This window comes from Elephantulus edwardii, unplaced genomic scaffold, assembly GCF_000299155.1.
Source record: "Elephantulus edwardii isolate Elephantulus edwardi_28Jun2011 unplaced genomic scaffold, EleEdw1.0 scaffold00152, whole genome shotgun sequence".
NCBI classification, from domain to species: Eukaryota; Metazoa; Chordata; class Mammalia; order Macroscelidea; family Macroscelididae; genus Elephantulus; species Elephantulus edwardii.
In genome coordinates this window covers 6,265,310-6,280,759 of record NW_006399902.1, presented here as the reverse complement: position 1 = coordinate 6,280,759, position 15,450 = coordinate 6,265,310, and the positions used below count along the sequence as shown (strand labels likewise).

Sequence of the window (15,450 nt, the reverse complement as noted above, 5' to 3'; positions counted from 1 at the left end):
TCCTGTGGATTCAGTTTAATTTTCGTCAGCTTCAGCTTGAACTTGCATATGAGTAGTTGGTTGTCTGTTCCACAATCACTCTTGGCCTAGTTTTCACAGCTGATATTGAGCTTCTCCAACAGTTTTTTCCGCAGATGTAGTAGATCTGATTCCTATGCACACCATCAGGTGAAATCCATGTGTATAACTGCGTTTATGTTGGGTTGAGATGATATCTCATAGTTGTTTTTAGAAATATTATTTGATTCAGCAATTCCACTACTGGGAATGTACCCCAAAGAGACCATAACTGACATCCAAACAGATATATGCACGCCCATGTTTATCGTGGCTTTGTTCACAATAGCAAGGAGTTGGAAACAATTAAGTGCCCATCAATAAATGAATGGATAGAGAAGCTGTGGTATATTCACACAATGGAATACTATGCGGCATTGAAAAACAAAGAACTCAGGCACTATTATTCAAAATGAGTGACCCTGGAGAACATTATGCTGAGTGAAATATCTCAGTCACAAAAGGACAAATACTGCATATTGCCACTGTTGTAAAACAAGACTGACATTGGGGTTGGGAGAGACTGAAAAAGATGGGATAAATTATGTCTATTGCATTGAAACACATGAGAGAGAAAACTGTTTAAAAAGGATCCATGTTAGGTATTGTCATGACAGGAGTCTAGAATGAAGGCTGCATAGTGAAGTGGACTTGCAGGGAGGGATTGTATAACAGTATAAGAATTTTTTGTTTACTTTTCGAAGAGAAGAGTGTACTGAGGGGAGGGAGGGGTGTGCAGGAGAAAAGTGCAACAATGAATGAGTGGAAATCCTCAGTCTCTATAAACTATCATTAAAATTAATGACAATACATTTTTTTAAAAGGGATATATGATTAGGTATTATTGTCATGACAGGAGTCCAGAATGAAGGCTGTATTAATGGAGTGGATTTGGGGGAAGGATTGTATAACAATGAAAGAATTTTTCTTTTACTTTTCAAAGAGAAGAACGAACTGGAGGGGATGGGTGGGTAGGGAGAAAAGTACAACAATGAATGAATGGACATCCAAATCCTCTGTAAATTTTCATGAAAATTATTAATAATAAGAAAATTTGAAAGTAAAACTAAATAATATTTTCTACTTACAAAAGCATGGCTGGTTACTGCCAGCAGAGTAGAAACAGATACTCAGGATTCATATTCATAAGATATTACTTTACTTTTACAGCCTTCCTTTCTCCCTTCCTTCCTTCCTTCTTTCTTGTAACTTCTTTTCTCCTATTGATTCCCACTTTCTTCTAAGCTCATGGAATCAACATTTTTTTTAAAAAAAGCTTTAAACAAATTGTTGCAGACAGTTCTAGATTTAACTGCAGTCCTAAAGCAATGCACGTTAGCACAACGCACACAAGTTTGTACCAAACTACTGTAGGTGTGTTGGAGAAAGTGAAAATACAATCTCTAAATAATATTACCCCTACTTTAAAGGTCATTCATCTCTTAACCACCCAAATTAGAACTCACATTTGTTGAATCTGAATGTGTAGGTGGGATACCTGGGTGTATGCATGTTTAATAGCTCTACACAGGATTTTCCATTGCTAAATTTTGAAGTCTATTGCTCTAATCTTTTCAGGCTCTCAAACTGTGATTCTGTGAGTGTATTTAAGTATGCTCTAAACCTAGTGTTGGTGGTGGTGGTTGTGTGCTGTCAAGTTGGAAATGACTCAAAGCTGACCCTTTAGCAGGTTTTCAGAGGCAATGTTAAATGGTACAAGAAGAGATAAACCTGGTGGTACAGTGATTAAAGTACTCAGTTGCTAAAAGACAGCAGGGCATTTCAAACCTATCAGCCACTCTGTCAGTCAGCTTCTGTAAAGATGTACAGCCCTGGAAACCCTATAGGCAGTTTTATCGTATCTTATAGGGTCAATAGGGAGGTCTAGTAGCCTAGAGGTAAGAAGCTGTGCTGCAATCCTGAAGGCACACAGTTTAAATCCAACAGTTTCTCCATGGAAGAAGGATGGACAATCTCTTCCCTTTTAATTATCTGCCTCTGAAAACTCACCAGAGGGTCAACTATGGGTTGGTTTTGATGGTACACAACAACACAACAGAGGGTCAATATGAGTTGGAATCAAAGATGGCAATGGGTTTGAGACTTTAAAAAATATGTATTAACTAGTTCTAAAGATTTTCTCCTAATAGAGCCCAGCCTCCTGGGTAATCTGTTCTGCATATAGATTGAAAAGGGATGGAGATAGGACACATCTCTAATGCATCCTTTCCTGATTTTGAACCATGCCGTGTTTCCTTACTCTGTTCTGACAACTGCTTCCTGGTCCAAGTATAGGTTTTGCATAAGCACAATCACGTGTTCTGGGATTTTGGTTCTTCTCAGAGTCAGCCACAGTTTGTCATGTTCCACACAGTAAAATGCCTTTGCATAGTTGGTAAAACATATTCCTCTGGTACTCCCTACTTTCAACCGAAATCCATCTAATATTAGCTATAATATTCCTAGTATCATGGCCTCTTCTAAACCCAACTTACACTTCTGGCAGTTCTCTGTTGGTGTGCTGTTCCAGTTGTTTTTGGATAATCTTCAGCAGAATTTTGCTTGCATGTGATATTAATGATATTGTTCAATTATTTCTGCACTCTCTTGGGTCACCTTTCTTTGAAATGGGAAAGATCTCTTCCAGTCAGTTGGCCAGGTATTTAGTTGTCCTCCAGATTTCTTGTCACAATTTGGTAAGCATATCCAGGGCACAGTCTATTTGTTGAAATATGTAAATTGGTATGCCATCAATTCCTGGAACCTTGTTTTTTGTCAATTCTTTCAGAGCAGCTTGAACTTCTTCCTTACCACAGCTCATATGTCATTTCATGAAATTCTTCTGTGTCAGCCAATTCCTTTTGGTAAAATGACTGTACACACTTTCCATCCTCTTCTTCTTTAAACTTATTTATTGTGCGTGTACCATCAAATCAGATCTGACTGGTACAGGAGGGGAATTTTCCCTCCTTCTCCGGCAGAGCATCTGGTGGATTTGAACCATGTACCTCTGGGATTTAGAGAAGTACAAACTATGCCTGACTCTGAGAGAATGGGAATCCCAGAGCACTTGATCATTCTAATGCGAAACTTACACTTGGACCAGGAGGCAGTCGTCAGAACAGAGCAAGGGAACACTGCATGGTTCAAAATTGGGAAGGGCGTATGTCAGGGATGCATCCTATCTCCATACCTTTTCAACCTATATGTAGAACAGATTATCCGGGAGGCTGGGCTCTATGAGGAGAAATGTGGGGTCAAGATTGGTGGATGATATATCAACAATCTGCGTTATGCGGATGACGCAACCCTGCTTGCTGAAACTGAAGAAGACCTGAAGCACCTGCTGCAGAGTGTCAAGGACTGCAGCCTACAATATGGATTGAGGCTCAATGTCAAGAAGACAAAGATTCTCACCACTGGACCAATTGGCAGCATCAGGATGGATGGTGAAGAGATTGAGATTGTACACAGCTTTAGCTTGCTTGGCTCCACAGTCAACAGTCTTGGCACCAGCAGCCAGGAAATTAAAAGGCATATTGCCTTGGGAAAGTCTGCTGTTAGGGACCTCTCCAAAGTACTGAAGAGCAATGGTGTCTCTTTGGAGACCAAGGTGCGTCTGATAGAGGCTATGGTCTTTGCAATCACTTGTTATGCATCAGAGAGTTGGACAATGACCAGGGAGGATAGAAGGAGAATTGATGCCTTTGAGCTGTGGTGCTGGAGAAGAGTATTGAGAACACCATGGACTGCTAGGAAAACAAACAGATTTGTCCTGGAAAGGGTTAAACCGGGTGGCTCCTTGGAGGCAAGGATTCTGAGGCTTCGTCTAACATACTTTGGACATGTTGTGAGGAGAGACAGGTCCTTGGAGAAGGACATCATGCTTGGGAGGGTGTAGGGACAGCGCAGGAGGGGAAGGCCCTCTATGAGGTGGATTGATTCAGTGACTGGGATAATTGCGATGGGAGTGTCAGAGACAGTGCGATTGGCACAGGACAGAGCGGAGTTTAGGGCTGTTGTACATAGGGTCGCTATGAGTCGCGAGCGACTCGACGGCACATAACAACAACAACAACAACAACAACAGCAACACCTCTGGGATTGCAGTACAGCTTCTTGCCACTAGGCCACCAGAGCTCCCTTCTTTCCATCTTCTTTTAATGCTTTCTGGATCATTTAATATTCTACCCAAAGCATACTTAAATATTATAACTTGAGGCCTGAATTTGCTCTTCAGTTCCCTCAGCATAAGAAATACTGAGCGAGTTCAGCCCTATTGATTTTCTGACTCCAGCTCTTTCCACATTTCATTTTAATACATTACTTTGTCTTCCCATGCTGCCCTTTGAAATCTGTTCAACTCCATAATATCTTGATTTCTTCCCTTTGCTTTGGCTTTTTGGCATGCTAGTGCAATATTCAGAGTCTCTTCTGACATCCATCTTGGTCTTTTTTCCCCTCCTGTCTTTGTAATGACCTTTTGCATTCTTCCTGGATGATATTCTTGCTGTCTTCCCACAGCTCATCGGTCTTTGTTTATTAGTGTTCAAAACCTTTAACCTGTTCAACAAGCTACGTTACGCAGATGACACAACCCTGCTTGCTGAAACTGAGGTGAATCTGAAGTGCTTGATGCATAAGGTCAATGACTGCAGCCTTCAATGTCGATTGAAGCTGAACATCAATTAAACAAAGATTCTCAGCACTGGGCTGATGGGCAGCATCATGATATATGGTGAAGAGATTGAGATTGTTAACAGCTTTGGTTTGCTTGGCTCCACAATCAACACTCTTGGTACCAGAAGCCAGGAAATGAAAAGACAAATTGCATTGGTAAAGTCTACTGTTAGAGACCTCTCCAAAGTACTGAAAAGCAACTATGTCAGTCTGGAGACTAAGGAGTGCCTGATCCAGGCCACACTCTTTGAAATTACTTGCTATGCATCAGAAAGCTGGTCAATTACAAGGGATGACAGAAGGAGAATTGATGGTTTCGAGCTGTAGTGCTGGAGAAGAGCACTGAGCACCTGGACTGCTAGGAGAACAAACAAGTTCGTCCTGGGGAGGGTGAAGCCAGGTTGCTCTTTGGAGGTAAGGATTCTGAAGCTTCGTCTGACATACTTTTGAAAGGAGGGACCAGTCATTGGAGAGGGATATCATGCTTGGGAGGGTAGAGGGACAGTACAAGAGAAGAAGACTCTTGATGAGATACATTGATTCAGTGGATGGGGTCATGGCGGTAGGTGTTTCAGAGACAAAAAGATTGGCACAGGATAGAGCAGGCTGTTGTACATAGGGTCATTATAAGTTGCAGGTGACTCGACAGCACATTACCATCACCACAACAACAAAGGTTTTCTAACATAATAAGCAACACAATTGGGCTATATGATTTTATTACTTCCATGGGGGGGGGATGAATAGGTTATAGACAGTTTGTAGCAAAGATATATATAGGCATCCTATTAACAAACCATTAACAATCTATGACTTTGAATTATGGTGCTAGACAAGAGTATTGAATATCTCATGTACTACCAAAAGAATAAACTAGCCTGTCTTGGAGGATGTGAAATGGGGGTGCTCCTTAGAGGCAAGCATGGTGAAACTTTGTCTCATATACTTTGGGTATATCATCAGGAGGAGCCAGTCCTTGGAAAAAGGCATCATGCTGGGAAAGGTGGAGTATCAGCAAAAGAGAGAAAAACTCTCAGATGGACTGACAAAGTGATTGTAATAATGGGGTCAAACATGATGAAAGTTGTGAGGATGGTGCAGGATAGGGCAAGGTTCAAGTCTGTTGTTCACAGGGTTAAGTTGTAGTTGACTGAATGGCATCTCATACACAGACTCATACAGTAAGAAATTCATTGCTAATCCAAATATATTGGGGGTTTCCTCCCTAATATCTTCTCCACGAAAAATGATCAAAACTGTATCAAGAATCCAATAAATAGCAGTGTTCATTGACCTTTCATTTCCTTTTCTTTCCCATGGCTACTCTATTGGTGTCGTGTCAGAAAACTGTGAAAAGGATTGCAACAGTCTATAACCTGAGCAATCAAAACCTCAAATACCTGAAGTAAATGCATTGATTGCTAGAGATAAGTAACTAATTCTGCAATCGTTCAACTTATATTTAAGGAATTCTTTCTGGTGGCACAATGGTTAAGCGTCCTCAGTTGCTAACTGAAAAAAGTTGACCCTGTGAGAAAAAAAAAAGGGGCTGTTTATTTCTGTAATGATCACAGTGTCAGAAATGTTATGGGGCAGTTCAGCTCACATGGTCATGATGAAAAGATGAAATAAAGTGGTTTTTGTAGCTTGGTTAGTTTACAGTGAGTACTATAAACAATCTCCTACCTAACCAGCAGGTGGAAGCGTACACAAACTGATTGCTAAGTGTATGAACAATCACTCATACACTTAAGTGTATGGGATTTGTACTTTTATTTTCTTTAAGATTATTTATCTTAAAGTGAGTGATTTATTGTGTTTTGTTGTTGTGTGGTTTGACTTCCCCCCCCCCCCAAACCCAGAAGACAAAGAAGAATGCAAAAGAACTGGGCAGGGATCATTTTGAGGGTGAAATTATAAAATACAATGATACAAAGGACAATTTTATAGTTCTGTCTGGTTATTAGGGAGCTCTGGTGGCCTGGGAGTTGTGCTGCCAACACAAAGGTATACTCTTTTAATCTACCACCTACGCTGTGAATGAAAGATGAGCATTTTTCTCCTGGGTGATTTAGAACTCTGAAAACACACTGGAGAATCAGCTATGAATAGGTTCTGATGCAATGGCTTGAATTTGAGTTTTAAAATTTGGTCCCTAACCCTTTTACAAACTCTCTTTCTCATTGCTATTGGAGACTGCCCATCTTTCTCCCTCAGTGTGTCTAGCAGATAACAATGCAACCCCCTATGGACTATGACACCAGAGCTTCCTTTTCAAAACTAGCTCAATTATTTTAACTATAAATTTGTAATCTACTTCCAGATCCTTAGTGTCAATAAAAAATTCATGGTCATTACCCAAATTAGTCAAAAAACATATGATTACCAAACCCCCTAATACTTTCACTTATCATTACCTAAAATTAGAAGTAACCAAGGTATCTTTCAATATGTGAATGGACCAACTATGGTATATCTATGTAATGGAATACTACACAGCAACAAAAAGAAATTAGCTACCAAGATATAAAAAGATACAAGAACCTTGAGTTTATATTGCTAACTGAAAGAAGTCAATCCTAAAAAGCTATATTGTATGACTTATGCCATAGTCACTCACAGTGACCCTATGCTCTCAACCCTGCCCTATCCTGAGCCAATCTCACTTTCTCTGACACATCTTTCCCCATTACCCTAGTTACTGTGTCAAATCATCTCATCTACGGTCTCTTTCTTCTGTGCTGTCTCTCTACCTTTCCAAGCATGGTGTCCTTCTTCAAGAATTGGTCCCTCCTAGCAACATGCCCAAAATATGGGAGATGGAGCTTCAAAATCCTTGTATCCAAAGAGCAAGCTGGTTTCACTGTCTCCAAGACAGACTTATTTGTTTACTTGGTGGTCCATGGTATGTTCAAGACTATTCTCTGGCAACACAATTCAAAGGCAACAATTCTTCTTGTGTCACACTTAGTAATTGTCCAGCTTTCTGATGCTTAGCAAGTAATTGTAAAGCCCATGGCTTGGGTCAGGTGCACCTTACTTAGTTTCCAGACTGACATCATTGCTCTTTAGCACTCTGGAGAGGTTCCTGACAATAGATTTTCCCAATGTAACTCATCTTTTGATTTCCTGACTGCTGGTGCCAGGAGTGTTAGTTGTGGACCCCCGTAAACTGAAATTATGAACAATCTCTCAATCTCTTCTCTATCTATCATGGTGCTGAGCTTCAATCCATATTGAAGACTGTGGTCCTTGACCTTCTGCAGCAAGCATGGGTATCCATTACTTAATGTCTATTTAGTCAATGCCTGACTTCACGTTACTATAAGGCATTTTGTTTTTTAAAGGGAATACAGCTCTCATTAATCTAGTGGACAGGGAGTTGTGCTACTAATCCAAAGGTATATAGTTTGAATCCAGCAGACACTCTGCTGGAGAAAGATGGGCAATCTCCTCCTATGCAATTCACAGCCTCTAAAAATCACCTGAAAGTTCAGAACTATGAATTAGTTCCAACTTCAAGACAGAGAGAGAGAGAGAGAAATTGGCTGGAGGGTCAACTATGAGTTAGTATAGACTCCATGGCAATGACAGAGAAAGAGAGAGAAGGAGAAGAGAGAAGAAAGACAGGAAGACAGAGAAAGAAAAAGAAGAGAGCAGAGAAGGGAGAAGTGAGAGAGATAAGGAGAGAAGAGTGAATACTGTCAAAAGAACACTGCTGCTGTGGTTAAAATATCTAGATTCAAAAGGTCAGCAGTCCAAAACTACCAGCAGCTTTGTGGAACACAAATGAAACAGTCTGCATCTTTAATGATTTACAGTCTTTAAAACCCTATGGGAAGTTAAACTTTTTTTCACAGGTCTTAAGACCCTAAATCTCTTGCAGCACAGGACCATGGTGCATAGCTCTGAATGTGGACTGTCAGGCTTCCTCTGGAGGGCAGGTCAGGGCATCATCAGGGGCTCTGCATCTCGGGATGCTGTTTGGTAGCAGCGAGTGGAACAAGATATACTATTTTCTTCTTGCTTTCTTTCATGTTCTTTCCTATCTCACCCTCTCAGCAACCTGTTGCTTGTGCCCATTCCTCAAGCTTCTACCATCAGCACAGCAGTGGTGGCAACGAGGGCAACTGGAAGAGGGCTCCCATCACGTTTTGCACAATATGATGTTTGCAGATGTTGTCCTATTTCATAGAATATATCACAGATGTTAAACAATACATATATTCTGGTAAAGGTAAAATTAGAGACAGTAAAAGCATCTGTGGCTTCCAGCAAAGATTCAGGCAGAGGGTAGGACAGATGAATTAGAGGAGGTTGTTGTTGTTGTTATTATTGTGTACTGTTGAGTCAGAACCAACTTATAGCTGACTCTCCAGTGGGTTTTCAGAAGCCATAAATCACATGGGAGAAGAATGCCTATCTTTCTCCTGTGGAGGCACTAGGATAGGAAATTTTTAGGGCAGTGAAGCTATTCTGTACAGTACTACAGTTATGGGCACCTGACATGCATTTGCCAAAATCCACAGCACTGTACAACTGCAGAGAGAACCCTAACTACCCATTTTAGTTAATAATAATGTATCAATATCGAGTCATCAATTGTAACAAATGTACCACATGACTGCAAAATGTTAATAATAGGAGAAACTGTGCAAGGGAAAGTGGAAGTACATAGGAACTCTATTTCTGCATGATTTTCTGGAAAAATTAAAAATATACTACATATTAACTAAAATTTAAGAATGAATAACAATTTTGTCATATGTGATAACATTATTATGAATATAATATATATTATATAGAAATACAGATTTATAGGTGGAATGCTATTGCTTTGGAAATCTCCAGAACATATACACACAGAGATAGACCAGAAAGAATAAGAGAGATAGAGACAGAGATAAAGAGAGAGCTAAAGAAATAGAGAATGAATAAAAACATCTCAAACTCATTGTCATTGAGCCAGAACCAACTCATTGCTGACCCTCCATCAGACTTTTAGAGGCTGGCAATCACACAGGAGGAGATTGCCTATCTTTCGCTTGTGGAGCAGCTGTTGGATTCAAACTGTCTATGTTCTGTTGGTAGCACAATTCCTTACCCACTAAGTCACCAGACCTAGAATAAGAATGACAAAATATGGATAAATATTAAAGCTCAACAGCATATACACTGAGGTTCACTATGTTGTTGTTGTTGTTTAATGCCGTTGAGTTGTAGACGACTCATAGTGACCCTATGAACGAACAGCCTGAGCACTGTTCGTACATGGAGTTTCCAGAGGCAAGCCATTTCGGAAGTGGATGCAGCTCCTGCTTCCAGGCTTGATTCAGTCGGGAAGTTCCAGCCAACACTGTCCACCATGGGTGCCCATTACCACGATTGGCACATCACTGTCACAGGCTTCAGCATCACAGCAACCACGAGTTACCTCTGTACAGCAACGCACAGACCAGTGCTATACCACCTAGAAGAATGTTTGACAGGAAGACAATTTGAACCCGGAAAAGCAGTCCACTCCAAAAGCTTGCCAAGATTCCTGCACTCCCACCACCACGCTCCTGCCTTCTGGCAAGGAGAGCTTCCCACGAGCCTGTGAAGGCGCCAGCCAAAATCAGGAACAACATGGCCACTTCCTTCCCAGATTCCTTCGGCTTAAGGCCGCCTCCTGGTTCAAACCCTAGGCCCAGGCTGGCTAGCCTCACTCCAGGGACAGAGCAAACCTGCACGTCAAACACATTCCCGGAAAAGCAGTCCACTCCAAAAGCTTGCCACGATTCCTGCACTCCCACCACCACCAATTTTAATTTGAAAATTTTCTAAACAATTTAAAAATGGTTTTTAAAAATACCCCCCCACACACATTCTAGTGATTTATGACACCAAAAGCTGTTTTTACACTCTTGCTTAAGCCTTTCTGATACAAAATAGCAATGCTGAAGCTTAGTCAATTTTTTTAAAAAATCTTAAAATACTTTAAAGAGTATAACACTAGTGGGTTTTTTCTTCAATGAATAGAAATATGGAGAGAAACGTATTTCTTGAATAATGAATAAAATCAAACCATAGTAAACATATTTTAAACTTGGAAGGTACATTAGAAGTCCTCCAATCCAAGGTAAAAACAGTTTAATCTTCAGCACTAGTGTCAGCTTCAGTATTTCTAGTGAGGAACTGTATATTCTGGAAGAAAATTAACTTTAAACTAATAATTAAAGAGGTCTTTCTTACTAGGAGGTGAAGTTTGCCTCCTTATTTCTACCACCTGCTGATTCTAGTTATAACCCTCGATGGTATACTGAATAAGCAGTGTATCCTTCCACATGATGATTTTTCAAGTAACTGATATACCTGATGCTCTTCCTATAGACTTTTACTGTGAGAACTCCTAGTAGTATAAGAAAATAGATCTGTTGGTGAATAAAGCCTGTGGGTCCCTTCCATGCTAGTGGTCTTCAAAACAGGGATTAATGCAGCTTGGGAATACCCAAAATTCTTTCTGAGTATATAAAAATTAGGATATTTTAAAAGCAATCAACTTCCACACCTTTAATGGCCATAATTTTATCTGACTGTGGCATTCCTGTTTTGCTTTTATATCTCCACTCATGCAATCTCCCTTCCCAAAAGAGACAAATGGAGAACTCACTTTTGAAGGGAGGAGCCTTTGAAAAGAAAACAAAGAAGGTTTCAAAAAAGAAAGGAGGATTTTCATCCTTTATTTCATCCAGACAATGTATTCATGACAAAGTCCTATGGGCTGATTTAGAATTAGAAATCAATAATAAGATGATTGTCACGGAGATGTCTATTAACATTTTAATTTTATTTGAAAAAACAGATCACATACCCCCCTTACCCCCCATAAAAACTGTCTTCTTTGGCTGATTGGTTTGACAAAAGATATTGGCTTTGACATTTAGGTCACTAGCAGACATTTTCCATTAACTTGAATGAGACAAATATGTGGCTCTACAGTTTTGAAAAAAAAGAAATTAAAAGTTGGATACAGAAAAAAAATTTATATCCTCACAGTGAAAGTTTTTATATCTCAACCTGAAAATGTGAAAGGGAAGGATTTACATAGATTTCAAAATAACTTTAACAGGTTTGTTAGCAAAAACCTTGAAGGTTGTGCTTCTATAATAGTATTTTCAAGCTCTTTCACACTCTGGCTAGTCACTTCTGGAAACTTTCTAGTATGAATTATTATGAAACGTACTATGAATATTCCAGAGAACACATGTAACATACATTATAAGAAGTGCAGGGTTCTGTTCTGAATACTACATACATCTAATTAAGGTAGTCTAATTAGTCCATTTTAGTTGTGGTGTTGGACAAGAGTGTTGAATATCCCATGGGCAGCCACAGTGTTTCTTGCAGGCAAAGATGGTGAAGCTTCGTCTCATCTACTTTGGGCACGTTGCCAAGAGAGGATATTCCTTGGAGAGGGACATCATGCTTGGAAAGGTTGAAAAAAGAGAGGAAGTCTCTGAACAAGATGGATTGATACAGTGTCTGTGGCAATGTGTCAGAGATGATAAGAATGGTGCAGGACAGGAAAGGATTCAGATCTGTTGTGCATAGGGTTGGTATGAGTTGTACTCAACTTGATAGCACTTAACAACAACAACAATCTAGGGAGGTCTTGTGGCTTAGTGGTAGAGAGTTGTGTTGTCAACACAAAAGCAAGCAGTTAGAATCCACCAGATACTTCGTGTGAAAAAGATGGACATTCTCCTCCATGCCTTTTACTGTCTCAGAAAACCCACTGGAGGGTCAGTTCTGACTTGATGATAATAACTGACTTATTAATTAACACAGTTCCATTTGGTGAAGCCCTAGTGGTAGAAAGACTAAGCACTCAGCTGCCAACTAGAAAAGTCAAATCCATCTGTAACTCCATAAGAGTGACTTACAAGAGAGACCTTGAATCTGCTCTCATAAAGATTACAGTTAAGAAAACTCCACAGGGCAGTTCTACTCTGTCACACATAGGGTGGTCACTAAGAGTCAGAATGGACTCGATGACACCTAATGACAACCACAAAGACAACTACAATGTTCTGGTCAAGGTTTTTAAAAGCTGTTGCATAAAACCAACCAAAATTTTACATCTTTTTGACATAAGTAGTCATAATTATATTGCTTTATATTATATATCGATATATAGTTTATATTGATCTTGCACTTATACCTTTTTAAATCTGAATAAAAGAGTTTGTAATGGTCTTAAATTTCATCTTCTCTGTTTCTGATTCTTTGCTGCAAACTTGTATAATAGTTCTGAATTTTGATCTTGATATCCAATGTATCCCTCTGCGGCAGGTACTTCTGAAATGGCTCCCAAAGATCCCTACCTCCTACTATGTAATCCCCTTTCCTTGTGTACAGATCTAGTGAGTTTTTTCCTAATGAAAATAATACAGGCATACCTCAGAGATATCGCAGGTCTAGTTCAAAACCACTACAGTAAAGTGATTATTGTGATAAAATCAATCATATTAATCTTTTGGTTTTCCACTACACAAAAAAGTTACGTTCTCATTATACTGTAGTCTTTTAAGTGTGCAATGTTGTTGTTTGTTGTTATGTGCTGTTAAGCCAGAATTGATTATTAGCGGACTCTCGTGGGTTTTCAGATACTAAATGTCACATGGGAGGACACTGTCCATCTTTCTCCCATGGAGCAGCTGGCGGATTTGAATCATCTGCCTTGGCAGTGCAGCTCCTACCCTACTAGGCCACTTAAGCTCCCTAAGTGTACAATGTTGTTGTTGTTGTTAAGTGCCATCGAGTTGTAAACGACGCATAGCGACCCTATGAACAAAAGTCCTGAACACTTGTATAACTTTTATCATTTCTTGAAGTTCATAGTGTTTCTGGAGGCAAGCTATTTCGGAAGTGGATGCCACTTCTGTTTCAAGCATGTTTTAATCAGGGAGCTCCACCAAACACTGTCCACCATGGGTAATTATTATCACATTTGACACGTCAGTGTCACAGTGTTCAGCATTACAGTAATCACGAGTTACCTCTGTACAGCAAATGGACAGACCAGTGTGCAATAGTGTTATCACAAAGACATGAAATGAGCACACGCTGTTGGAAATGGTGCTAAGAAATTTGCTCAATGCACAGTTTCCTCAAAACCTCAATTTATAAAAAAGGTTTAATCTATTAAGGGTAATGAAGTTCATTGTTAAAGGCAATTAACTGCTAGGTGCAATAAAATGAAGTAGGCCTGTACAGTATAAGGACTTCTTGTCTGCACTTTCTCTTGCCCTCTTGTTTGCTTGATTTGATGAAGTCAGCTGCCATATTGTGAGCTGCTCTAGAAAAGAGGCTCATGTGACAAGAAAACAAGGGGAGGATTCTGGTCAGCAGTGAGAAACTGAGGTCCTCAGCCAAGTAGCCTGTGAGGAACTGAATATTATTAAGTACCATTTTTAAGGTACTTAAGTTCTATTATTAAGTTAGATTTAAGTACCTGGAAGTAGATTAACTCCAAGTTGAGCCTTATAATGACTTCAGTCTTCGCTAATACCTTGATTTCAACATTGTGAGACACTTACAGCCAGTGGACATGGTGGGATTGGGCCCACATTCCTGATGTGAAGACACAGATAATGAATGTGTGTTGATTAAACTTATTAAGTTTTAGGACAATATTTTGTGAAATTAATGCACCTTCCACCCTTTGTGTCTTTGCAAAATTTAGCAAGCGTACCTTTCTATTTTCTAATCAAACTGACCGATTAAAACTTTTAACACTAGGATCATAGAAAACCTTGAAGGATGTCATCCCATAAAGTTTTATATAAATTGCTTTAACACAATCAGCTTTGAAATGAGCCAGTTATATTTAGCTTATATTTCTCCATTTTCTGTAAAAATTCTGTCATAAAACATGTCAAAAGGCTTTTTTTCTTTTTCTCAAGCCGTTTCTTTATTGTATCAAAAGGCTTTTTAAAATCAAGATACATGTTATCTATAGAATCTCTAAGTGTCAATATGGTGATTATGTCAAATAAGAAAGTTGTCATTACTTGTTTTTAGTTGTTAGAGAGGCTTGGTAACATCCCACACTCCTCTTCCCTATAATGTCTATGGTCAGAATTTTTATTCTGGGTCTTCTATTTGTCTAACTTCAATTTTTGGAGCTTCTCTGAAGTGTGCTGAGCATGTGAAAGGAGTTGAATATATATACTCAACCTGTTCTTCCTTTGCCACTGAATTTTCAGATAATTCTTTTTCTTCTTTTTTTATACTTTCTAAAAAAAGTATAAAGTGAGTTATAAACTATTGTTAAATTTTAAAAAGAAAGTGTTAACATAATCTCAGATCTTGCTTTCATCTTTAAGCCTTAGCAAAACAAAATGACACACTCACAATTCAAAAACCATGTAAAGCATTCCATCTGAGCTGTATGTCTCCAATAACTCTACAATGTGTGGATGCTTCAGCATATGACAGATACTAGCTTCCCGCTTTAGATCTGAAAAACAAACATACAACACACTTTGTTAGGTAAGAACAAAAGACAATATGAGTGAATGATGAATGAATGGATGTGATCTATGGTAACATGAAGGCCTCCCTAACTAAGATGAAATCCCCCATTTAACCAAAGCCTAACTCTCTATCCATTCAACAATGAAACTTTTCATATTTTTCCCAGTTTAAATGTACATAGTTATAGCTAAT

At 39.2% G+C, this 15,450-nt stretch overlaps 1 protein-coding gene across 3 annotated transcripts in view; it reads right to left on the bottom strand.

Annotated features, from left to right (window-relative positions):
• Positions 1-15,237, bottom strand: part of CASK (calcium/calmodulin-dependent serine protein kinase (MAGUK family)) — a 428,386-nt gene extending 413,149 nt beyond the window's left edge. For all 3 annotated transcript variants that reach the window (XM_006894975.1, XM_006894973.1, XM_006894974.1), the window contains exon 1: positions 15,136-15,237. In XM_006894975.1, coding sequence (XP_006895037.1) covers positions 15,136-15,212 — 77 coding nt within the window. In that variant the 5' untranslated portion in view covers positions 15,213-15,237. The remainder of the gene's footprint in view (positions 1-15,135) is intronic.
• Positions 15,238-15,450: the final 213 nt, after the last annotated feature.